Source organism: Crocodylus porosus, unplaced genomic scaffold (genome assembly GCF_001723895.1).
Source record: "Crocodylus porosus isolate Cpor-Errol unplaced genomic scaffold, CroPor_comp1, whole genome shotgun sequence".
Taxonomy (NCBI): Eukaryota; Metazoa; Chordata; order Crocodylia; family Crocodylidae; genus Crocodylus; species Crocodylus porosus.
This window is the reverse complement of record NW_017728931.1, coordinates 61264471-61291570: the sequence shown is the minus strand read 5'-3', so window position 1 is coordinate 61291570 and position 27100 is coordinate 61264471. Positions and strand designations below refer to the sequence as shown.

The window sequence follows — 27100 nt, the reverse complement described above, 5'->3', positions numbered from 1 at the left end:
GCAGTACTCCAGCTGCGGCCTCACCAAGGCTGAGTACAAGGTACCACAAGTTAAGATACAACTTCAGTGCGCCATGACAAGGTACCACAAGTTCACAACATCACTAGGTCTAGACACAATGGTGATCAGTTTGCAAGAGACACATATGGATTATTGTTAGAGTGTATAACAAAATGCTGTTATGTCAACTTCAAAACATTTGGGGATTATTTTTATAGTTTCATAGATTTTAAGGTCAGCAAGGACAGTTATGATGACCTCATACATAAAACAGACCATACAATGTCACTCTGTATCTAGCCCCCAAATCTGTGTTTGAAGTAGAGCACCTCTTTTAGAAGTAGAAAGAGGTGTATTGAAGTCAGCCCTTCTGGACAACAGCTAAAGAAATAATGAAAAAATGTCAAGGTGGGGCTGAGAGATGAAAAGAGTAAAAGGGAAAACAAGGATACTATTGGGGCAGATGTGGTTCCAAAGAAGGTCATGCAATCTGTTTCTTGTCATACTCCCTCTCTCTATCTTCCTTGTTTGGCTGCTCAGATTTGTGGACAGCTCCTGAACACCTCCGCAAAGCCGATGTGTCTCAGAAAGGTGATGTGTACAGCTATGGAATCATCGCGCAAGAGATCATCCTGCGCAGGGAGACATTCTACACTGGCTACTGCCAGGACTTTAAAGGTGAGAGACTAAAAACCCAGTCCTGCCTTTCACTGTAGCCATTCACATGAGGGTACGGTGGTAGTAATTGTTGTTTTTTCTACACCTTTTAGTGAAACCATTGTCTACATTTGGTGCTTCATCTGCTTCTTCTCTTGCTGGGCAATGAATGATGTGCCAAATAGAAGTGACAACTTGTGAGAGCCATTACTGCCATTTTTTAAAATTAAGATTGTATCAAATTTCCTTTTTTCCTCCTTGCAGCGTTACATGAGCCAATGCTCTACAATACTTTATAGACTTGATGTATCAGTGAAAAGCCCAGAAGGGCCTATCCTTGTCTGGGATTTGTGTAGAGTATCATAATATAGTAATAGCAAACATCAAAACCAAAAGCAACACTGTCGTGAAACAGCAAAGGAAACCCAGCAGCATGATAGAGGAGTGTGGTGGGCTAGTCAGGCTTATTCCCTTTGGAAATTCATAACTCTAACTTCTGGTGCTGCAGGATAAAAAAAGTGTTCTCCTCTGCTAATCCTCCTTCACGTATTTTCTGTACAGGGATTCATGTTTTGTGGTACTGTTCCAAGTCACGGACAGCCTATTAGATCCTGGTTTCCTTGGATCAGAAATATAATTGGATATCTTGGAGGATTTCCCCCCTTACTTCAAGAACAAGATTAAGTACATTTGAACAAAATTGCTCACTGTTTTAGAGGGTGAAACTGTGCCTTACAGGGACAAATTCAGCATTGGCTTTTGTGAAATTTTAGGAAGTTTGTTCAGTGAGGTTTCAGGGTTCCTGGGTGAATGTTACCTTATGCCTTATGAGTTGAATCCATACCTCATCTAACTAGTGAAGCAAGCAAGGAGTTATAGAGTCTGATTATCTGGAAGATGTTCAGTCCCAGACCATATGGGTATGATTAAACCTTTTGAAACAGTGTTAGTGAAGCAGGTAGAACTCTATTTGAATATGCATACAAGTGGTAAGTCTGTGAAACTAATTAACATGGATTGCCATAAATTCTTCTGGGATTTCAAAAGCATTACAGATTTAGAGTGAAAGTTTCAAATGCCTAAAGGACTTAGGAGTCTAAATTCCACTGAGTATAAATGGGATTTAGATTCCCAAATCACTTTGCTGTTCCTGAAAAATTTACCCTGTAGTCCAGTTTTCTTCTGATTTTTGAACAGTTTATTTCTGCCTTATGAACATGGGTCATTAGTCTCTGACTGCCTGGTTTATAAAAGACTACTCGGAGCTTTTAGGCAAATAGAGTAACTCTATTAAGTTGGTTCATTACTGGTCTTTAATCACTGAAACCTTCTTTCCCTAAAAATCTACCTATGATACCAAGTATTTAGAAGTTTCTTTTATTGGGAAACCAGGATTGTTTTGCAGTTCTGGAAATGAACACATTTTGTTCAGGTGATATAAATCTAGTAATGCTGTGATACCAGAATCCATCCATCATCACAAATTAGGATTGCCACCAGCATATCAGAATATGGGATTTTCCTAATTACAGGTTACCAACAAGTGCAGGCACCTCTTTCTCCTCTGAGTCATCCTGCCACCCCCTCCCTGTGTTTGTTTTAGCATGCAATGCAACAGACTGCCTTCTAGCTTTTTCCTTCTCTTAGCATTTCAGAAGAACTTCCAGGGTAAGTTGGCACTGTACATTGCCAACCCTGCAATATTCCAAGAACGGAAAATATAGCCTCTCAGGATATAAACAGGCATAACAATTATATTGCTATCAAAGGATATTAATACAAGCTGTTACTTTGCAACTCTTGCACCTCTGTGATCCTCTCTCTCCAACTTTTTAACTCTGCTTCATACAGCTGCAAAGTTAGGGTAATTTAGCTTACTTGTATTGCTACTGGATTATGCAGATGTAGGAGTGACAGCATAATAACTCCCTCCCATTTGAAAGTAGCTAAAATGTATGTTTATTCATCCCATCTGGTTGCCATCTTATTAATACAAACAGAGATCTGAAAAGGTTCATGTGGAGGGACATGTCAGATTTAGTTTGGGGTTTCTGTTTGCCTAAAATCAAACCAACAAATTTTCTCCAGTTGTCACACATTTACAGAGTTCTACTTCATTAGAAAACTGATCATTTGCTAACTGTACTGTTTTTAGCGTAATGATCATCTTTATAGCAGTATACTTTCCTTGCAAAAGTATGCTGTGACAGACAGTGCCCAGCTCTCTGTGAGCATGTGATGGGGAGAGAGGGGGAACAAATAACCTCCCTTCTTTACCTTGTGCAGGGAGCAGTTATAGTTTCAGTAGTTGGAAGTAATTAGCACGTGTAATATCACTAGTGGCAAAAGAAAATCTCCAAAATGGGTGGAGAGGGAGCCCATGATCCTCTTGCCATCAGTTAGCTGACAGACCTTGTCCCATATGAGTGGACTAACACAATGCCCCCTTTCAAACAGTCATTCATTAACCACATTCTCCCATTGTTTTGCTCGGGTCAATAAACAGACTGCAGGCACAATATTTTTGACTGCTTCTAATGGGCAGTGGCCTTCTCACTGTCCCCCGCTCAATCACTGGGGCAGATTTAATAATCTGGCCCTTTAGTGTCACCTGGATCTGGGTTTTAATATTATACCTCACCACAAGTTTTGCCTGTTCCAAATATCTTCAATATTTCCATTGTGCAGGCTAAGCCCAACCAAATAAAAAAATTTTTAGCATCAAGGGATGCACTCTGTGTCACCTTCTGAAGCTGGCATAGATGACAATATACTTAGTATCCTTCTAATACTATTGGGTCTGTAGCCTGTTTACTTATTCTAGGTTCACCAAGTGATGCTTTTAATCTGCCGGTCATCCTTTAAGTACAATGACACATCTTCCCTCCAGTACAGCAACTGCAGGTACACTCAATGGAGCTTTTCCCAGTCAATACAAAGTATGTTCAGGTTATACTGGTAGGTTTACTGGTTTTGTTATTGTTCCTGATTTCACAATTTGGTTTAATAACTTTGGCCTACATATAGGCAACCAAGGGGCTAGGTTTCTATAGCAATGGTGCTCAACCTGTGGCTTGCAGGCCAGGTCCGGCCTGTGAGGCTCTCCACAAGTCTGGAAATTTGGCAATGGGGGAGGAGTGGCAGTGTCAATTGCCACTCTCCTGCTCCCAAATAATGTGGCCAGTGCACAGTTGGGCCAGTACATGCATCTGAATCCAGGTGTAGTGGATGGTACCTATGGATTGACCCCACACACAGACCCCACATAGGATCCAGCTCATGTGTCACCCCTGACCCACTTATCTGGCCCACAGGTCCAGAAAGTTGGACACCATTTTTCTATAGTATGGTTCTGTAATCAGCAGGCTCTATTTTACCATTAGGAAGGCTTTAAAGACCATTAGTTGCTTTTTGTTTATTTGGACTAACTCATTAGTTATGATGAAAGAAAGAGAGGGCAAACCTAACTTATTTAAGAAATGTTGAATTATGCTTGAGGCACCATCTACCTCTGAACTACAACTAGATACTATGATGACTGGTACTCTATAAATATCTGAGAAACAGTGAGAGAAGATTGATGTACAGTTTTACTAATAGCAGGCAAAAATTCCCTATTTTATGCACAGAATTATATATGAAGTTTCCTGCAGAAGGCATTTTCATGGGTAGGCTGGCATTAGATTAATTTTTGTCAGGGAGGAGACATGTCAATGGCACAATATAATTGAGTTTGGCAAATATGGCTTGAATTCCAACATCTTCAGAGGATAGAGCACTCTGATAGGTGGTGTCGTGTCCGATGACTGGTGTACCCTTGACCTGCGAGCCTGGGTTGGCACGACCAGCTGGACACGGGTGGGGTAAGGTGGTTGGACAGGTGGGTAAGCGAGCGGAGTCAGGAGGTTTAAAGCGTATTGGTTACACAGAAAGTTTATTTTTACTTAGATTACAGAAGAATGCAGCGTAGGAAGGAAGTCGTGGCTGCGCACTGTAAAAGAGAAGTTTAGCACAGCACTGTAGATATTTTGTTGTTCAGATTACAAACTGAGTAATACAGATTTTTAAGCAAAGCATATAGGTGATTTCGGTCAGCAGGCTTTCGAGAGCTCTTGATGAGAACGGACGAGTCGACAAAATCAGATACGCCTGATAATTTTTACCGTAGGCAGGGGGAGAGGTCAGCGACTGGCCAAATCGCTGGCTATGTCTCCTGGACGTGCATGAAGAGCTCCACCGAAGGCGGAAATCTTTCCAAAATTATAGCTTGCAGGGTGGCCTATTACAACACGCCAGGCATGAATAATTACAGGACTGCCAATCATGACTGTGAACAGACTCTGTGTGTTTCTCTCTTCTGCTCAGGTTTCATGCAAGATTGACTGCGCATGTGTTTTACATTTAAACTGGGGGGTGGGTTTTTTGGATACGGAACTATAATGACAAAATATGTTATGTTAGCTTTTGACCTTTTTGCCATCGGCATCTGAAACCAAAGCTTTTTCTTTGACAGGTGGGACAGTATATTCATGATTATGGGTGATGAGCCAAGAAATTACTATATTTGAAAATTATGGAGATATATATATATATATATATGTATGTATGTATATGTTCAAAGTCTGATTTTTAATGGGACTGAGCATCTGTAGCTCGTATTGATTTTATGGTAATTTGTGAGTGCTCTGTACTTCTGCAAATCAGCATATAATATCCTAATGGGCTTTCATACTCTTTTTACCATGTTTATACCACATGCCGAGAAAGGCACTAATAATGCCTAACATTCACATGTCACATTGATGTCTATCATTACTAATAAATACACCTATCCATTTCTGTTTCTTTCATTTCCAAGTTGCCTTCAAGTTCCTCTGTTTTAGCTGTGTGCCTTATAATTAGAAATACCCTAAAGTTCAGATCCATCTCAAAGGAAGGCCACCATTATTTTTTGCCAGTGTTTGTCCTGATCCAGGCTCTAGCTTCAGGCCTTTTTTCTGTTTATATCACCATCTAAGCCTACTGTATCCACCCTGAAATGCACTCGCTCTTATGCTCTATTGTTTACATATGCATTTTTTTCTGCATTAGAGAAACTTTACAGAGTGGAGAGCGGCAAAGGAAGGAAACCCTTCCGACCAGACCTATTCCTAGAAACAGCAGGAGAAAGGGAGCTAGAAGTAAGTGTAAAGTAAAGGAAAATACTTTACTGTAGAGAGGCAAAATTTCCAGCCAAGCCAGACTGGGAGGATGAAAGTGGAACACATGGTATGATCCAATGGCCTGGCCTCATGGGAAGGAAAGATATTTCATAAATATCAGTGCAACAAAAATGTAATTCAATGCAATTCTCTCATTCAAGCAGCACAGTGTCTCTTTATTCTGCATCTGGTGACTTTTACCACCTAACCCATGTATTACAGGGTGGTTCTTTATGGAGTAACAGGGTGTGTAATGGGAGGCGTTTACTGATCCTTAAAAAAAGAATAAGCATATAAGATATTTTTTCTGTTTTTCAGAATTTTTAAAAACAGTTTTAATTTTTTATGGGCTGTATGGCACAAAAGAGATCCCTTAAAATAAAACTGAAACATATGTGTATGTATAAAACAGTCTGTTGCATGTGATCAGTTGCATCATGGGGAGGGTATTTTTATTGTCTGAAATGGCAGCTAAAAGTTATTTCTGTAGGTGGTGTAATTGGGCTGAGTGGATGAATAGTGTGATCCTATGTGATGATCACCACTGGATTAGATGGATCAAGCAACTGGTACAGAGTGGCAAATCCTTTTTGTAAGTCAAGTAATGTTGAAAGGATGGTGGCAATTTGGAAAAGGCCACCATTTTCTTTTGACAATATTTGTAAACAGCAGCATTGTCTATTTGTAGTGGCACATCTTTTGATAAACAGAAAATTGTTTAACCCCGCCTCCCAGATAAATACCCAATACATAATTACAATTCGTCACCCATTGGAGGCTTGGGATCTTTTGCTTCCCTATCTTTTATAGACATTAGTTTCAAATTTAGCGTATGCTGCTTGTTAGTACTGAGCATCAGTATTATCTGAACATCAGTACTAGCTGTCCACTGATCACTGGCAAACATGAAATGACTGTTGCTGTAAGATATGAGTAATGAAAGTCTTATAAGAATAATCAGTCACATATGTTAATGGGTTACTGGACAAAAGAGATGGGAAAGGAATCCTATATTGACTACTGAACAGATGGTTGCTTTTGCCGTTCATTGCCACTACTGTCTCTGCCAGTTGCTCATTTGAGTTTCCCTTGAACTGTACATTCTCAGGTATATATGCTTGTAAAAAGTTGCTGGGAGGAAGACTCAGAGAAAAGACCTGACTTCAAGAAAATTGAGAGCAGTCTGGCCAAAATATTCAGGTAAGCACCACAGTCTCTGTTCTGTAAAATGTTCTGGACTCACAGCACCTGGAAACCTGATGATTATAAATACAGTATGTCTGTAAATGCCAGAATGGCTTAGTCAGTGGGAAAATGATTTGTTTACTGGAACTCTCATCCTTTGAGAAAAAGGAGTGTGTATGTGTGTGAGTATGAGAGAGAACAAGCTCAAGTGAGCAAGAGAGATGATCATGAGAACCCAACTTTTAAAGGTGCCATACAAGTTAATTAGGCTAGCGACACACATTCAAAAAGCCTGAGCCTGAGCCTGAATTGATTCAATCTTTGCAGGTTAGTCTAACCTGGCTAGGCTAAAATGGTTTGTAACCATAAAGACATCCCCTCTGGACTGAAGAAATGCAGGCATGTGCATGCAGTGGCTCAGGCTAGAAGCTGGGTGAGGGGGGTGCTAGATCAGCCCTCCCTTCCCTTCCACATGCTGACTACAGCAGAAGCATGGCTAGGCCCTGGAAGGACCTTCTGGTTAGGGAGGGGTTCCCTCCCCCTCATTGTTGATAACAGCATTGAGTTGCACAGCAGGGAGTTACACAAGGAGTTGTTAGCATTTATCAACCCATCAAACAAAACAACAGCCTCTCTCATTAACAACATTTTCCAAGGAAGGAATGGAGGGGAATTACCAGCTACCTGTTGATTAGCTCCAAAAAGCCCTAAGCCAACACTATCCTGTCTGCCTTTGTCCCGTCTCTCACAGCACGGACGATAGCCAGCATGTGGTATGCTAGCTAATGCTGAGAGGTGTCTATGTAAGGCAGGTGGGGGGGTGGGGGGGAATCCCTGCTTGAGCAGGGAGAGGTGAGGGGCAGGGGAGCAGGAGAAAACCAGGTAGATGGAGCTCCAGCTAGGGAGCAGAGGGGTGAGGTCAGCCCTGCTGGGCTGGAGCAGAGCCCTGCCCAAAGTTGTAAAGCATCTGCGATGTTGGAGGACTCTGATTTAACTTAAATGAGGAAGGGGTCTGGGATAGACATTGCATAAATCAGTTTGACCCAAATATATTAAGTCTGATGCAACATTCAACCAGGTTTATCTCAAACTGATTTCAGCCATTGTCAAACTGGTTTATGTTTACTGAACATCTGTTTTGTCACAGGTTTAAACCAGTTTCTGATCACTTAAACCAGTTTATGTGTAATGTCTATCCCTATCCTTAGAGACTCAAATCACCAAAATAATTAAGTGGTGAGACTACTCAAGTGTCAGATAATGGCTCATGATGCTCAAGTGAATGGATTTGAGTATGAGATGATGACAGATTTAGGTGGCTTGAGCTGATAACTGATATGGGTATAGATAACACCAAACTGAGGTTATTTGAAAGGGTCAGGTTACCAAAGGTTTAGGTAGTTACAGGTACATAGTTAGCCATGTTAGTCTGAAGACAAGTAGAAGGCAGAGTAGATTTACACTTTATAAACTATCTAAAGTGTGTGTGTGTGAGTGTGTACACACATATAGGGGGGATCTAGGGAAGGTGTAGTGGTATCCCTATGCCATTTGTTGTTCAGCTGAAGTTTAAAATTAATTTCCTGGCAGTGGCAGCAGTATTTCTAGTCAGGCAGCAGTGAGGGGGGTCATGTGACTTTATGACTCATTATAATCTACCTGATTCCTTCTAAGCTCTTCATTGCACAGGTGTTAACAACGCTCCCCTTTTTAATAGTTTTAATGTTCCACTAATCAAGCTTTTCTTTCTTCTGCAATTGTGCCGTTTGTTAGCTGCTCCTGGTAATATAGCTCCTATTTCATAGCCCTGCAGACTGTTTTTAATTTCAGCTAAAAACATTAACTCCGGTATGCAAAAAATGTACATCAAACATTGGATGCACTGTGTGGATGCTCAAGAAGGCTTGATTTTGTTTTATGAATCTGAAAGATGTACCTTTAATGACTACAGAACTAATGAAACAACATCTTTTGATTATTTTTGCTTAGTTTGCTGTGTTTTTTAATACATAATGTATGATATGGAAATTAATACATGTTCAAATAAAATTATATTTGTTTTTGCTTTGATCTTAAACTAAATAATACAGACCTAGGCCCTAGCATATTAATTAAGCTTCTAATTTCTTTTTACCTGGAAAACCATGGGCAGATCTAGGATTTTGAAAAGGATCTATGGGAGGATTGTGAATACACACACACACACACACACACACACACACACTGGTTAGTCTATGAGATGCAAATCTATCCTACTTTCTATCTGTAGTTAGAGGACTCAGCTTACATGAGTTTATACAATCATTAAATGTGGTGATGTAAACAATCCTACTTGAACATTCTGCCGTTTCACCTGGCGAGTGTACAACTGTTCCACTGTTTAGTGTTTTGGGACATTTAAAAAGCTAAATTAAATAAAAAGTGGGCTTTCAGACACTTCCCATGGTAAACTGTTACCCTCTTTTTATTCTTCTTCCTACAAATCAATCCTATTTGCTCCCTGATCAATTTCTGCTGCTCACCTCCAGCTTTATTTTTTCTGATAATGTGGTATCTGAAGTGGAGCACAATGTTCCAGATGAGGTCAAACCAGAGCAGTGCAGAAGGAGGACTACATTCACCTCCACAGACATGGGGGAGCAGAGATCACATATTCCGCAACTGGAGGCAGGTTCACCAAAGGGGAGGTCATCCTCTGGCCTTTTCACAGTCACCATAAATAGAGGTTTTAATGGAAGAAAGGCAACCGTAAAATCTAGCCAGAACTCTTTTACGAATCTGAATGCCAGAATCTTCCAGACAGTTTGAGCCTATCTACTCAGCCTGCAGTGAAACAGGGCTATCACTGCTTTGTGTTACTGCAACTCTGCTCTTGGCTGGCATTCATCTGAAAGGAGGCTCCAGGTTTGGTTGCACCAGTGGAATCCAATGAACAAATCTGACCCAGGGCCTTGTTATTGCTCTGTTGATGCCATCAAACATTTGCAAATTGTTCTGGTGTTTTTAATTTTATAACCAATGTCAAATATATCTAATTGCTGCCTCCTATCAGCTGTCCCTCCCTCTTAGGTATCTGGCTAGTTGAGTTACTCTTTCCTAGCATACATTTGTTTTTCATATTATTTTGGGTGACCTGGAATTGATTACATTAGCAAAATCAAGTCTTTTGGGGTTGCTGGGAAATTACAAATGTGGGGGACTAATATGGGCTACAGGCCTTCAAGACTGAACATAAACTCTTTACTAGTAAGCATTGGGAGACTTTGAGAACTAGATGCTGAAATAATCTTCCATTATTTATTTTTGTCTTTATCTCCATCTTTTCCCCTGTGCTGTTTCCAGTAACTACCATAGCCAGACCAATGAAAGCTACATGGATACTTTAATCCGGCGCCTACAGCTATACTCTCGGAACCTGGAGCACTTGGTGGAGGAGAGAACAGAGCTATACAAGGCAGAGCGGGATAGAGCAGATAAGCTTAACTTCATGCTGCTCCCAGGGTGAGTGCTGACCAGGGGTGGGTACTAAACATTACGGGTGTGCAAAGCAGGCCCTATTAGATTTGGATTCAGCCTGAATCGGGGACAGTCATTCGATTTGTTGATTTGGATCACTGTCCCTGATTTGATTCGGCTGAATCCGAATCTGAAGATTCGATGCTGATTTGGAGAATCAGCGATTTGGACATAGACACAGCTTTAAAAGTTCTTTCTACATACCTCGAGGTACCAGCATGGCTTGTGAAAGCTGCGATGCTGGGGCACATGGACCATCCCACAGGAGTGCAGGGGCCTTCATGTGCTTGGTGGTGAACCTGGAAGTGGACTGGCAGTACTTCTGGTCCACTCCCGGGTCTGCCAGGGAGCACACAGGGGGGCCCCCTACGTCTCCCAGCTTGGCTGCGGGGGGACCCTGGGTGCCTCCCCAGACCCAGGAGGTACCAGTCGTCTAGCTAGGGGGGCGCAGGGGGGCCCTCCTGTGCACTCCCCAGCGGATGCAGATGTGGACTAGAAGTGCTTTTGGTCCACTTCCAGGTCTGCTGCTGAACGCTCTGGGGACCGCCCCATGCTTCTGTGGGACACTCCAGGCGCCCCAGCATCGCAGTGTTCATGAGCCGTCTGCTACCTAGAGGTACGTAGAAAAATCATTTAAAGCTGTGTCTATGTCCGAATTGCTGATCCTTTCTGAATTTCTCTGAATCGACTCAGAGGGTTCCAATTCAATTCGGAGAGCTTAAAGGGTACTTTGATTTGATTCGGATTCAGAGATTCACTTTGATTTGATTTGGATTAAGAGATTCAGCCACTGAATCAGGCCAAATCTTTGCTGAATCAAATCAGGGACCAAAGCTTTGCCCAGCCCTACTGAACATTAATTGTGAGGCCCATTTATGGATCTTACTCATTGTGGGAGGCTTCACACTCACAGACTATCAAGGCACAAACAGCACTTGCTTCATAGACTAAATGATAACACTTCATAGCATTTGCCTCCATAGAGTCAAGTCAGAGACAATGGATCAACTTATTCCGTCATTGATAAGCAGGTGAATAAAGGTATAATTTAGCCCTTTTCATTTTTTCATTACCTATGATTTATGTTTGCACCTTTTAGACACACCATAAAATTCAGGCCATGGACCTTTCTGATCATTAGAGATCCCATGTCTTTATAGTTACTGACAATTTTCTTAGTTGGGACGCTTTTGTCTCTTCAGAGTTTTTGTTCTAAAGGACTAGTTAAAAATGATGTTTTTCCCATAGACATAACATTAATGGCCAAGTAAAACTTTGCTCATTTGGATTTTTTTTTTATTAACAGCTATTAGGACTATATTGCCTAAGCATTTTTTTCTGCAGTTTCCCCTTCTTATTAGACCACTGTGGTTTATAGATGACTTGCAAGAGATTAAGCAAATGGTGTTACTGACTGCTGCTGCACTTACGGAGGAAGTTGTGTGGTGAATTAGATTGATTGTGACATTAAGTTTTGTGACTGGCAAAGTAGAAAGAAAAGTAAGATTTGCCTGTTGGAAGCTGGGGTGTGGCTGAGTGCTAGTTGTCTGTGCTTTGCATAGATAAGACAAAATTGAGGTCAAGTTAGTGGGTTGAGGGAAGCTATCAAAAGCATTTGCAAAGATTATATCCAATCCTCAGATGGAGGGAAGGCCATGTTTGTACTTTTGTGGGTTTTTTGGACTGAAGCCTGTTCCTGGATGCAGAGGCTTTAGTCTTAGGCAAAACTTACCCTGGTGAGATGAATGACATAATTACTTCTAGCTGCAGGTAGACCATGCTACTCAGGTTCATGCCTCTGTTATCTTCAGAACAATTAATTTAAATGTAAGTAAATATGATCTTCAACACGCTAAGTTTTGATTTTTCATGCGGGCTCCCAGGGCCTTGAATGTGGGTCTGATGATATTAAATTTATAAATCAAAGTAACTACATAAGCATAACTAAACGGCACTGTTCATGCGAATAGGGTCCCAGCCTCATTATATGTAGTAAATCCCAGTGTGGAGAATTACATTCCAGTGGTCTGCAGTTTCTAAATTCGTCATTGTGTCTAAAGAGGTATTGTTGTAGTGTGTTGCTAAAACAGCTGGTGTATCCTGTTCAAGAAAAAAAATCATTTAAATAGTAGAGAAAGTTATCCTGATATTAACAGCATATGAAGTGTTTTGGGATCCTTCAGGATGAATAGCTGTAGAAAAATATAAAATGATTGCCTTAAGAAGTGCCTATACTCACTTGACTGACATGTATCCTCTAACTTTCTGAGTGTGGGTGTTATCCTAGTATTCTTTCTTTGTATGAGAAGATTAAAGCCGACTTCCACCCCATCTCTTTATTAATTCTTTCATCTATCCTGCTCAAACAAAGGCAAATGTAGGGGACTCCCAGACCCTCTGTACCTCTTTTGACTGCTGGACATTTGAGAACAGTGGATAACATAGAGAGAAACCATGGATTCTTTATACAGAATGAGTCTCAGACTTCCAGCAGTTTGTCAGCTGCCCAGGAGTTGCTTTGATCTGCCATACAGATCATAAGATTCAGTTAGGCAGAGCACTTAAGCACATGGTTAAAAGTAAACTGAAGGCAACCTGCTAAATCAGTCTTGACTGGGAAATACAGACAGGAGGTTAAACTAGGTTGATCTATATTTAAAGCATAGTGATTTTGAGTAAAAGAGGGGGGAAAATTAGGGAGTCGTAAAATATCTTTAGCTATCTGCAAATTGTGTTTGGGTGAAAAAGGCTGGTACTGCGGTAAGGGCTCCCTGATTCACCTGATTTGTAATGTTAGGTCTGTAAGTACTATTTAAATGCGTCTTGCAATAGTTGAGCATTTTCACATTTGTGGTGTACTGCCCTGACCCATAATGTTAAAGGACTTTTTTGATTGTTAATCACATTTAAGAGGTTTGTTTGCCTGGAACTGGCTAAACCAGTCCTCTTTCATGCATCAGTCCCATCTGGAAGACATGCAGATAGATGCCACAGAGGGATCTGTAAGTGCAGTGTGGGCACAGAAAAGCTAAAAAAAAACCTGCCAATAGCTTGCACAATCAGAGTCCCAGAGTGTTCATGCAGTCATTATAAATGCTAGTAGATGGACAGCAGGGATGGTGCTGAGGGAGGGGGTTTGGGGGGTATAGCCACCTCAAAATTATCTTAGCTCCCCCTGTTGTGACCCCTCCCAGCACCACCCCTGTCCAAGTCCCCTGCCTCTCTCCCAGGCCACTGCCACTCGCCCCATACAGCTGAACCTGCCCCTGACCCACAGCCTGCAGAGGCACAGTGCTCCTGACCCAGCACAGCCCAATCTTGCTTGTATACAGTATATATTTTTATTCTTCTTTTGTAGATAACATAGATAAAACACGTCTCAGTGGGTATTGTTAAAAAAAGTGAATAAGTATGATTGGCCAGAAGACATATAGTGCAGCCCGCCCCCCACAATTTTTTGTCTAGCTCACCTCAGCCCCCCCTACCGGGAAGAGGATGGTGATGGCCCTGATGGATAGACAGATTTAAAGCTAGCTTCCTGGAATAAAGTCTATGGGAGAAGAGGGAGCAAATGTTTCACAAACAGAAATAATATTTACTTTTGTGCCCATTGTTTCAGATATTCAGTTCCCTGACACAAGCAAGAGAACAGTCCATTTACTTTCTGCTTTATAACTTTTTAGCTTTTCCATCTCTTAGGATCTTAAAGGGTCTAATACATTTTACAAAGGATATTTGTAGGAATCAGTTCATCTTACCCAGAAGTGTGACTACCTCTGTAGTGGCATACAGCAGCAATTTCAACAGCAGATATACCTATTAGGAAGTGGGCAATGCCAGAAGATCATTGCTAACTGAAAAAGGAAAAAAATTAAGGGAGGCAAAATATAATTAGTTTAATTGCTCTATAACCAGGATACCAGGCCAAACACCTCCTATCCAAAGTAAGATATTTGGAGAAAGTGTACGTGTGCATGTATGTGTGTGCATGTGCAAAGAGCATTGAAAACTGGGTTCTGCCAAGTGTATAGGCAGACTGGACATAAACTGAGGAAAATGAATCTTTTCATCATCAATGCATATGACTCCCAAGCCTTACATAGCAGTCTTTGGAGGAGGCTGACTTGAATCCAGCATTGTCTTTAATTTTTCTCAGTTACGGACAGGGTGGCCTAAGTAATGCAAGTGATTTAAGAAGTCTAGCATTTTCTTTCCAAAGAGGTTAAGATCTAAATGAGAGCTCAGAATTCTAGTGACAGAAGTTACATTCGAGAGACAATCGCTTACTTAGAAGACTACAGAAGTTGGGAATTGGGAGATGGTTCCTCAGTTAAGGTAGGTAGAGAGACACAAAGAGTTTGCAGAGGATGCCTACTGCTTCACAGTTAAAATGTGTTGTTTAGTTCTTCTCATTCGTTGTATGCTTGCATTTATTAAATCTAATGATCACTACAAGAACCTCAAAGGATCTTAAAGCCAGAGATGCTGGCGTCAGGGGTATAATGTATATGGCACTCCAAGTGCCCTTGTATTGCAAGAAGGGTGGGTACAGTGCAAGGGCCAGGAACCCAGGTGTTGACCCAGGAGTCTGGACAGGGTCATAGCCAGAGTCTGGAGATTGTGGCTGAGCCTTAGCCCAGATATTAAAGATATGGTAGGCCAGTGTCAGGAAGCCAGAGCAGGTCAAGAACAAGCCAAAGTCAGAAAGCCAGAATCAAACAACAGAAAGCTATTTTAGGTTTGAGAACCAGTCAGGAAGCTATAGATCATGCCAGAAAAAGGCCCAAGAGTCAGGATCAAGCCAAGGCTTAGAAGCCAGAATGAATACCACGAGCTCAGGAAAAGGGAACAAGAACTGGGATCAGAGTTAAGGCAAAGGTGCATCATGGGAGTCTACAAGCTCACCAAGAAAAGGGTGCCAAAATACAAAGAAAGGGCACCAAAATACAAATTCACCTAGGGTGCCATTTTCCCTAAGGCTGCCTTGCCGAGCTGGAAGATGACTCATCACATTTTTGGACTGTCTCCAAAATGTTGGTTTGTTTACTTGTCCACTGATGTGGTTTTTTTGTCCCATTCTTGGTCAGGGGTGTCAAATATGTGGTTCACAGGCTGGATGTGGCCCACAGAGCTGCATCTTCCAACTAGCCTTGATGGGGGAACCTTCCTGTGGCTGTAGCCAAGTGCCTGGGTGAGAGTTGGGGCACTGGAGACCCTGCACCACTGTGGGAAGAAGTCTGGTTTGTTACTGTGATTTATTCTCACTGTGGCAGCTAAGTGTCTTAGATGCTGAAGCTCTTTCTTCCAGGTCCCATACTAGAAAAGGGAAGGTCCATGGGCTCAATTTGGCCCAAGAGGCTGGCCCTGCACCACTCATTTATCCTGTGGACCAATTCCACATCACTCATCTGGCCCATAGGGCCAGACAAGTTTGATGCTGCAGTTCTAGGTATTTGCAGCCTACATGTCTCCCCTTTCCTTCCTTCTCTGATTTGCCAGTGCAAATAGTTGGGCTTTATCTGTCTGATTAAAGATGTTTCCTTTTGTTGGCATAAAAAGTGTGTGGACCACTTTTGTGTGTCCCATATAGGAAAAACAACATGTATGGTTTCTTTCCCAAGTTTTGAAGATATATTTTTGAAAATATGGAGTTTATATTTTCAATATTTGTCAGATAAAATCCATTTTGAAGTCTGGACCTTCATGCATCTAAGTGGTCAGGGTATTGGTTTTATGTTTTATCTGAATTAAAATTTGTTTTAAAAGTGATCAGTGACGGGGAACTGGTTCATAACTGAGCTTTTAGGAAAAATTCTGTACCTGTATCTACAGGAGGTCAGAAAAGATGAGTATAGTGGTTCCTTCTGGCTATGGGATCTATGAATCTCTTATTGTCTCAGAAGACAAGGAGCACCTCATCTTGCAGCAGTTGAATTTTCCAGGTCCTTTTCATCCCCAGAAGGCCTGATTAACCGTACATCTCTCCTGTCTTCTAGTCTTCATAAAGAAGAATTTAATTCCTTTGAATAAATATCAGGTGTCATGATAACTAATCTTCCTTTCATGATACTCAGAACATAGTGATGTTGCTTCTAAAAATCATAGTGAGAAAATATTCATATCAGGCTACAATTAATTTTTCCATTGGAAGAAATACAAAGATACCATGTCCGTAACTCACTGAGAAAAGAAGTGTAGCCAATGGCTTGAGCACAGAACTGGGAATCAAACTCCTGAATTCTAATTTTAATTTTGACACCATCTTCCTCTCTATGGCCTGTGACATGCCTTTGTTCTTCACTGATTCACATAGCTTTGGTAAGATTTCCTTAATTAATGTAATGAACTAATATTGGTTGAGTGCTTCAAGCTCCCTGGATAAAAATAATTTTAGAAATATAAATTATTATACTGTACTAATTTTCAGTGAATCATTTGACATATCGTTTCCACTAAGCAGTGATGCTGTTAGTGTTTGTGTGAAAAAAAAATCCTCTCAAGCAAAAGGCATATTTATCTGTGTTTCCCCTCCCCCTGTCACATAGGCCAGTGGTAAAATCTTTGAAGGAGACGGGTGGAGTAGAGCCAGAACTGTTTGAAGAAGTCACTATCTACTTCAGTGACATTGTCGGCTTCACAACTCTCTGTAAATATAGCACCCCTATGGAGGTGGTAGATATGCTGAATGATATCTACAAGAACTTTGACCACATTCTTGATCATCATGATGTTTACAAGGTGAGAAGAGCCTCAATTTAATTTAAATAATTATCAGGGAACACAGCAGTCACAGATGGCATGATAGGGTTAGGGGCTTGGCAAGAAGTCTCATCACCAGTTCCCTAAGTAAAGGCAAAGAGGAGAAACGCAGGCCAAGATTACTTCTCCCTAGTATGTTTTACATAGCTTGCCATAATTAGTTTTCTGTAACAAGGGGTGAGTCTACATGAGACAATACTGCACAGTGATTCCTGCACATTTATTTAGTAATTGTATAATCAAGTTCTAAATAAATACACAGTAACTCGAGTCACTGTGCAGTAGCTCTGGCGAATGTCTTTTAAGTGATGCTACTGCTCAATAGCCTAATAATACTGCACAGTAGTGTATTAGCACTGTTAGTGCTGTGATGTGCTACTGTGCAGTATTATTTGGCTACTATACGGTGTCTCATGTACACTTGCCCAAGTAGTCAAAGATGTGCTACCTAGAACACTGTGCACAGTTATGAACGTATTGGTACCAATAAGATCTGCGGTTTGGGGGAAATTAGACAAGCTTGCCTTGGCCAGAGAAGACATTTACAGGATGACCTAATAAGTCTTTTCCATCTCTGATTTACCTGAGTCTTCCAGTGATTGCTCACAATGACTTTCAACTCTGTTTCCACAGGTAGAGACTATTGGTGATGCCTACATGGTGGTGAGTGGCTTACCAAAGAGGAATGGCAATCGCCATGCAGTGGACATCTCCATGATGGCACTGGATATCCTTAGCTTCATGGGAACCTTTGAACTGAGACACCTACCGGGCTTGCCTGTTTGGATTCGTATTGGGATTCACTCTGGTAATGGGTGGTAGCATACAATTAAATAGCAAGTGAACAAGGGTTTTCAGTGCTCATGCTTCATAAATGATAGTCTCTGTGGACTGTGGGATAGCATGGTGCACAGCTGGTTGTGTGTGTTGTGGGCTGACTTTCTGTGAAGACCATTGTTGGAAGGAGGGGAGCCAGCTTTAATAAACCATTGGCTTGCTCTCAGATAGTGCAATCACCTCATTTTGCAGTTCAGGATGGAGTTGAGCAAACCAACCTTCAATAGTTCCTCATGTGGTTGAGTCAGGGACATTTTGTGCTCAACTGAGCTATTAGAACATACTCCCTTCCTTACAAGAGGGAAAATTAGATACATTTAAACACTTGTCCAAACACTGTAGAACAGGCTAATATTCAGTACTTTGTTGGAGGCAAATCTTCCGAGCAAGCTTCATTTGGGAATGCATTTTTAATTAATGATTGAAATGGATTAGACTCAAAGAGGGGCTGTGAATAACCTAAAGATCTCAAGTCTCTGGGGAATTCTTTTCTTTAAGTTTTTGGTGGTTTGAGAGCCAGTAATCCGTTAAGGGTCCACAGTCCAAGGAAGGGATAGAACAACTCAATTAACCTAAGCACAGAGAAGGCCGTAAGGACATCACCACTAGGCCCTCCATTATGAAGTACATTTTATCTCCCCTGTACTTCTAAAATTAATATTTAGTAGCTAATCATCTCTACCAGCCTTTGTTGTGCTCAGATTATATCTAACAAGCTGACTTGAGACAGGCTTGGTCCATTCCTGGGTGTAAGAAGTGATGTAGACAGTACTCACAGTCAGGACTGAATCTAGTTCCATAGTATGGTGTTGGACATGCTCTGCTGAAAGAAGTGCCATCTCTGAGATTTGACCTTAAGAGAGAACTTCCATTGTGAGGATGGAAGCACATTAGTTCCTGAGTTTCAGGTTTCAGTCTTTCTGCCTTCTTTCCCTTCCCTGTCCCCCCATTTTCAGGTCCATGTGCTGCTGGTGTGGTTGGGATTAAGATGCCTCGTTACTGTCTGTTTGGAGACACAGTGAACACAGCTTCACGGATGGAATCTACAGGTTTACGTAAGAACTGAAGTTCACCTCTAATTTAGCAGTAGGCTGGTTTGAACTGAGAGCTAGTGGTCGCATCTACACGAGACATTGACTGCACAGTTGTTACTGTGCAGTCATTTAGTACTTGTTTATGCAAGCCTGTGCAGTAACCCAAGTGCCGATGAACGACTTTTTTGTGACACTGCTGCACAGTAGTGGTGTATCACGGTTGTTGCCACACAATCCTACTGCGCAGTAGTATTGGGCTACTGCGCAGTCAGCATTCCTTCTCCAGCTGAGAACAATTTTATCATTACATTATAGCAGTTTAAAGATAGAAAAGACCTATCAGTGCATGATGTCTGTTCTTTTACCTTGGCCTTAGATAATGTATGACTTCCTTGTACATGCTTTTTAATTGATGGAGGGTTTAAGTTGCTGGTTGCTCAAAGAGTTCCTGGGGAAAAGATTCTTTTAATTTAATTAAAATAATCATTTTATGTTAAATGAGATTTATGCAAGTGCATTTATTTCTAATGACAGCAGGGTGCATAGTTGACTTCATAACTTTTATTATTTAATCTGAATATATAAATATTTCACAGTCTAATAATTTACAAGTGGGGAATGATACTACATGGGATGATGCTGCCTCAGGCAGGGGGTTGGACTAGATGACCTTTGGAGGTCCCTTCTAGCCCTACTTCTCTATGATTTGAACTTCACCATTATGAACTTCAATTCTGAAAGCCAACCTACATTTTTTCCTTTTTGCTCAGTGTCTCCTCATTATTGCTAGTTATACTCCACAATCCTTTTCCTTTCTTGATGTTTATACCCTGCAAATACTTTTATCACCTCTATTTTAGGCCTTTGATTTTTTTTACTTATTTTTATTTAATTGCTTTGCTCTATCCCCAGATATCACACTGCTATGGTTTAATAGCATTTTTAGTACAGAAATAGAGTATTACGTTTCTTGCCATTTTACCCACAGAACTTGTCTGAAGGCATCAGGGCCAATTAGAAAAGCTGCTGCCCTTGCATAGACTTACACAGGCGATGTACATGATTTTGCATTAAACTTCTGAGCTGAGCATATACTGTTTGTTTATTTCTAGCTTTACGGATTCATGTAAGTGGTTCCACTATTGCCATCTTGAAGAGGACAGACTGCCAGTTCCAGTATGAAGTGAGAGGAGAGACTTATCTAAAGGTAACAAACACCATGTACTTTTCTCCACAACCACCCACACCCACACAGAAACAAAACCTACCTGAAAGGCATTTTATCTCCGAGAGCATTACCTATCTTATTAGACTAATGCGAGGTAAGCAAGAGAGACCTATCTGAAGTCACAAGCCCTGAGATAATGAAAACATTCCTCTTCAGTGAAAGAGCAATGAACAGGACCATTGATAGGGGAGCCAGGTCTGTTATTCATTTGCTCACTTTGTTTTGATATAAATATTTATTTCAGTTTATAAAAACTTGGTAGATGTCCACCCTATTCTCCAAGTGCCCATTCCCTAAAGCAAGCAAAGACAATACAACAGTCATAAAGTATAGTATAAAATAAATAAATCACATAAATTAGCAATCAAATCCTTAAACCATGTTAGTCTGATCCCTAAGCTATTCTTCTCTTCTCCATCATATTAGGGCAGAGGAACGGAGACTACCTATTGGCTGACGGGTGTGGAAGATGGGAAGTATAATCTTCCAACTCCCCCTTCTGTGTAAGATGCTCTTTATACAGTATATGGGGAGAAACGAAGCCTTTTCACTGTATCTTTCACCATTCCCCTTACACTTTTAGCTCATTATATTATCTGGTATAACTTGGGTGCAGATAATGGACACATGCAAATATTCATGATAGGATTAATTCTAGGATTCCTCATCTACTTAGGGATGTATATGGTCAAGTTCTTTATGGGATATGGGGCTTGGATATGAAACATTCATTGAAGACACGTAAGGAAAAGGGGTTGAGATTCACTGTGTACAAGGGGTCAGATCCAAAAAAAAGATATTTCCCCCCCCCCAAGAGTCCTACCCACTTTGGATCCAAAAGGAAATGCTAATTACAATAGGAAGTCCAGATTTTTCCTTTTTTCTGTATGACTTTATCTGTTGTGAAATAGTTAACAACATTAACATTTAACCCAACAATCCTAAGGCCACTGGCAGTTGTTAAAAAGAAAGCACGATGCATGATAGGCTCTGATGAGCAATCCCAAAAAGCACACCTTCTGCTATGCCACACATCTGTGGGAGGAAGCATGATTGTTGGGATCACATATCCATCCCATCACACCATAATGCTGGTGTAGGGAGAGCCTAGGTGTACCCTTACGGCTGGGAGCTCTGAACAGTACTGGGGCTCCAAACTGGGGCAGGATACCTTGCACTCCGATGGCGGGGAGCTCTATCAGCTGATCAGTAATGTTAATGGCTTCAGGAGACAGTGCAATAGAATTGTCAGAAAAATGCTTTGGAGCCAAGGGTTGTAGCAGCTATGTTGGAGGAGTCATTGAAATCTTTCTCCTCCTCCTATTTTTAGGGAGAATCAGCAGCGGTTGCAAGCTGACTTGGCAAAGATGATTACAGAGTGTCTACAAAGACAAGAGGAAGGATTCCAAGCACATGAGCCTACACGTGTAACCAGCTACCGAAAAGGCACCCTAGAGTACCTGCAACTGGCCACCACAGAAAACTCCAGCACCTATTTGTAAAACTGGGCCATGAGTATGACTCAGAAAAATCCAGCAATCTGGTGAAAGACCTTACGTACGTGCCAGAGATTTGCATTTTTGGAGCCAGTTGGCAGAAGAAAAGATTGGGATCTCCGGGCATGTTCTCTACCATTGGCCCTTTTTTTAGTGAATCTGACACACCTATTGACATGGTGCTAAAATATAGCTGTGTCCATCCTAGCAGCATCAGCCCAATCGTCCTACAGTTCCATCGTGACTGGGGAGAAGTGAAAATAACCATTTTTGAGAAAGAAAGATATTTCTGTCATTTTTTAAAAATGTGATAAGCTGTTCGATAACCTATTTCCTAAAGTCTTTATAATTCAGTCTTAATTTATCACAATTTTAAACTTGGTGTTTAATTTGTAATTTTTATTTTGAAATAATATTTTTAATATTTTTGAAAATCATTTTTAATATTTATGTAGATATAGTCTTAGCTTTCAAAAAGTTTCTTTTATACTTTCCTCAAAGTATATTTATGACAGTTTGCATCAAGTCTAATTAACCTAGCTCAAGTGACAGGAAATAACTTTACTTCTCATGAGAGATTATTGGTATTCCAAAGTCTGGATGGTTTCTAAAGCTTGTCTATATCTTTTGTGTTTATAAAATGAAGCTGGAGAGCTTGCAAGAATAGATTTTCAGGAAATGTATCCATTTCACCTTGGCCACAAAACTAGAAGTTAAAACAGCAGCAAAGCAGAAGTTAAAACAAATCAAAAATAATCTTAAATGTATTTAAGAAATCTCGGCAAATTTTATTTCAACTTCTGGGTGAATTTTCACAGCCGAACAGTGCTTAGATTGTATCTAAGTTGGCTTAACCTTTCACTAATGTCAATACTTTGAATTAATCATACACTTTAACAAGGAGCTAAAGTACAGAGTAATAAAAGAAAACTGGCATCTAACTGAAAAATTCATTATTAGCAAGCAATTTTTTGTCAAATGCCTTTCTTTGCTGCAGTGGCTTTCAAATTGTAGTTCATGTACAGCAAGTTGTAAGTGGACCATTGGGCTGCTTCTGTCACTGGTGAATAACCAGTCAGCACTATAGTCAAATAGCAAAACTTTCTGCTGTAGCTGTTGTACAATCCAGTATTTTCCAACAGCATTTTTTTCCTAAGCAAACTTTCCTAAAAGGAAAATTGGTCCTCTGCTCAACTTCGTGTTTTTCTTGATTACATATTTTTTGTGGAAAATCCAACTGAGCTTTCCACCCCGCCCCCGAAACTGCAAAACTGAAAGAAAATAGAGCTAAAGTGCAAAGATTCAAAGAAGTATAAAATCAGTAGGGACTGCAGGCATCAAGGAAATGGCTTAACCTATGTAAAGTCCCTACCTTTATGAGCAAGAAGTGAAGAGCATAGAACAGAATGGTGTGTGTAAGCAATCGGCTACAGGTATCAGATCAACTAAACTGATTTAATATTGGACTCAGACTGACAATTTAAAATTACTTTTCCTCCCTGGCTTACAATGGTTGAGCCGCTACTGGAAGAGGCTAGATTCTGGTGATAATGAAAAAACAGGGCAGTTGATTCACAGATGGTTTGTCTTAAAGGCTAGAAATGTTGCCAAATTAAGTGGATCAGCTGTGTTATTTCCACTGTCCACTTCATTGGACGAAATGTGTTGCCTTTTGTTCCTACTCTCTTAATGGTGCAGGACAAGGACTGAGGTGTTCACCCCACTTTCCATGCTTATGGATAGCAGCCTGAGCTTCTCTGGAGCACCTGCCTGGGGTGGCTGGAGAGAAGCAGCAGCTCAGGTTGCTCCTACCCTCCCACCACAGAGCTAACAAGTGTCTGCTATAAAAACTGGCAGAGTCTATTACTTGCTTTTGTTGTGTCACTGATTTTCCTTTGATGTGGCATGACAAAGGGTAATGACATCTATATGCTAACAAACTGGGACATTAGTTGATACCCGTTACCACCCAAAAGGTGATCTGCAACTTGCTGGGAGGAGGTGCGGGGGGGTGGGGGGGAGACGGGAGGAGGGAGAAACTTTTGCTTTACACTTTTGCTTGGCTTCTTGGTAGGTTAATCTAAGCATGCCGACCAAAGTGCAGCTCCTTGCTATAACTCACGGTGCTTCACACAAAGCATACTGTCTGCATGATGGGAGGGGGAGAAGGGAAGGTTTGCTCAGCTTGTGCTGGAGGGGGAACAGGTGGACTGGAGCTCCCCCCTGCCTCAGGGGGGAGCTCCAATCCATCCCACCCCTCCCCAGCACAGGTTGGGCAAACCCCAGCCGGGAGCTCCATCCCCTCCCTTCTCCCCCTCCCATCGTGCCGTCAGCACTGGGGACAGGGATGGCTGCAACAGCCCAGCCCCGATCAGACAGAAGTTAAGTGGAGCACCTTCATCTGAACCCTCACATAATGAGGGTTAATTTGTTGTGCGATCGGGCACTTTTTAAGTGCTCTGCAGGCATGTTCTTCTGTCGGGATGGCTATACAGTGCTTTCAAGGGGCTGATCACGTGACAAATGTCACTTCCATCAGTGCCCTAAGTGGCTGAGTGAAAAGATATGCTCCCATTGGTGCACTGGTGTATTATTAATATTTTTCCTTTCTGAATTGGGTCTTTTTAGAATTTGACATTTACAAAATATGTATGAATTCAGCATATCTGGTATCTCTGTCATCACATTGCTGTATTCTCACATATCTGCACTCCCTGAATGTCCAGTCATTCAGGAAATGAAGCATGGCAAATTTGGTGTAGTATGCTGCCATAGTATAAAGTTGGTATCTCCACATGGAGCCAGATGAGTGGCAGAGTCATATTTTGCTAAATAGAGTTCCTCCTGTCAATAGCAATGGAGTTTGCTTTTAGAGATGAACACCGGGGTTCCTTCCCTGGTTTCATGTTCAGTTTTAGTGCAGAGCCCTTATCTGTACCTGCCAATTAATTACATTTACCGTCTTAATCTGCAGGTCTCAGTAGATCTCTACCCCTGCAGTCTTGGGATTGGACTAACTTCTGAGGACCTCCTTTGATTTAAATAGCTCTACCAGCAATAAATTAGTCTGTATGTCTCCTGTATCCATAAATCTGGTCACGTGCATTTTGCTTCCACTAGGCGTCATGGCAAATTCATATTCATTAACCTTCACTTAAAATTTGTACTTTGCTTCCAATTTCATTTTGTCTAGCTCCAGCATCTACCCATTGGATTTTATTATAGCTTTGTCCGCTTTATAAAACCAGCATCTCCTGTCGGAAATCTCTCCTGATGATATTCCAACTATAGCTCTCCCCTGCTTGTTTTAAATACAAAGTTCCAGATCCAGTATTCAAAAATCTTGAGCAAGATGTAGATTTGCCCTCCAAATGGAGGGAGTTTTGATTGTACCTTGCCATGCTCATTTGAAGTCACCTCACAAAATGCAGTCTCTGTTATGACTGGTAAATAGGTGGACACAAGCCTTTCCAAACACAGAGCTGTTTTTGATCAGAGCAAGAGTCTTATATCTGTGGTTACTGGACAGCTACGTTCTCTCTCACAATTTTTGTACATCTGCACTCCTTGCTCACTTCAGCACTGCTTTTCTGTGTTCCTTATCCTTTTGTGCCTGTGACTGCAATTCCTGGCCATGTGCAGCTTTGGGCATAAACACTTTGTATGGTATTACACATCTCCATGGATAGTAAATGATAATCTGTTCTGGTGTTACATAACTCTACAGTTAATTGTTTTTTTTTAAATACGTCTTAGAACAACACAATGGTGCACAGAGACCTTTTAAATGTAGTGTCTTGCTGATAAGAAACAAACGATATATTCTGCAACTAGTCCAACACTATGGGACCTTTCCATGGAGAACTGGGACCAGTCAGGAGCCCAAAGGATTGATTCACATTTGAAATGGTTTTCTTGTAATAGAGTTCCAATAAGTTTTGTGCCACAAACTGAGAGGAATGGTGAAAGAAGTGTTGAAAGTAAAGATTAGGCAGGTTTATAGGATACTTTATCTCCACGCAAACAGAAGTTTGAAGTTTAACAAAATTCTTTTCCAGTGACAAACAGATGGCAAAACCAGGAGATGCCCAGTCCTGAGTGCAGTGGTACCCAAACAGACAGGCCTATTTGGCATCTGAAGAAATGTGGGCATGGGACCACACAGAAATGGCTAGCTCCTTCTGTGATTAGAGAGGGTTACTAAGTATGCGGCAACAGAGGTCTTGGGACAACTAATGCAAAAACAGACAGGAGCAAGGGTCACGGGTTCATAACAAGTGCTTCAAGGGGGTGGGCACCAAGCAGAGCGCACCAGCCAGCACCAACTGACCTTTGAATGAGTCCAAGAAACTAGCAGATGCTGCCCAGTAACACTGCTGGGAGATGTGAACAGATAAGAGATAGGAAGATGGCCCCAGCTAAAGCCTCTCCAGCCAGAGGGGCAAGAAGGGACTGTTTTGCAGTGGTGACAGTGGTTTGGCAAAGAGTTTGGATGCTGGATTGTGTAGGATGGTTTGGAGAGAGATGATCCTGCCTCAGGGAGGAGGTTGAACTAGACGTGACCTCCGGAGGTCTCTGCCAGCCCTGCTTCTCTTCTAGGATGCCATGGTGTCTGTCCATGAAACTGTGTAGCAACAGCCTGAGCCCTTGCAGTGCCCAGAGGGACCCCTACAAGGACAATGGAAGGCCGACCTCAAGAGAACAGGTGCAGCCCACCAGACCAACTCCAGAGGCCCCAACCTCAGCCGGTTTGGACGGGAAGCATCGGGAAGCCCAGAAGAGGGAGCGGTGGATGGAAAAGGAGAGCAATCCTAACCTAGGGCCTACTCTCCCCAGAGGAAAGCCCTGCTGGGGAGGGCGGTGTGTGTGGCTCCCAAGTCACCTCCGGAGCCCTCCCTGCCCTGTGCAAGAGCTCAGCCCCCAGCTGGGGGATCCCAGGGCAGGGGGTGGCTGAGGCCGGCCCGCCTCGGCCCCACACGGGGAGCCCCGGGGTGCGGGGCCATTGTGACATAGGCGGGCAGCGCCCGCTCCCTCCCTCCCTCAGCGGGGAGCCGGGAGGGGCTTGAGCTGAGCCGGGCCGGGCCGGGCGGGACCTGCCCCGAGCGCCAGGGAAACTTCCCTGCGCCCCGCAGAGGCGGCGAGGAGCGGCATGGCCCGGCTGCGCGGCGGCGCCCGCGGGTGCTGCTG

The 27100-nt window shown here is 41.9% G+C and overlaps 1 protein-coding gene across 3 annotated transcripts in view; it reads left to right on the top strand.

The window, feature by feature from the left end:
* GUCY2C (guanylate cyclase 2C) overlaps positions 1-22704 on the top strand; it is a 65464-nt gene extending 42760 nt beyond the window's left edge. For all 3 annotated transcript variants that reach the window (XM_019545203.1, XM_019545202.1, XM_019545204.1), the window contains 10 exons: positions 541-678; positions 5749-5837; positions 6967-7058; positions 10386-10544; positions 17105-17297; positions 17952-18126; positions 19112-19210; positions 20302-20396; positions 20844-20920; positions 21748-22704. In XM_019545203.1, coding sequence (XP_019400748.1) covers positions 541-678; positions 5749-5837; positions 6967-7058; positions 10386-10544; positions 17105-17297; positions 17952-18126; positions 19112-19210; positions 20302-20396; positions 20844-20920; positions 21748-21919 — 1289 coding nt within the window. In that variant the 3' untranslated portion in view covers positions 21920-22704. The remainder of the gene's footprint in view (positions 1-540; positions 679-5748; positions 5838-6966; positions 7059-10385; positions 10545-17104; positions 17298-17951; positions 18127-19111; positions 19211-20301; positions 20397-20843; positions 20921-21747) is intronic.
* Positions 22705-27100: the final 4396 nt, after the last annotated feature.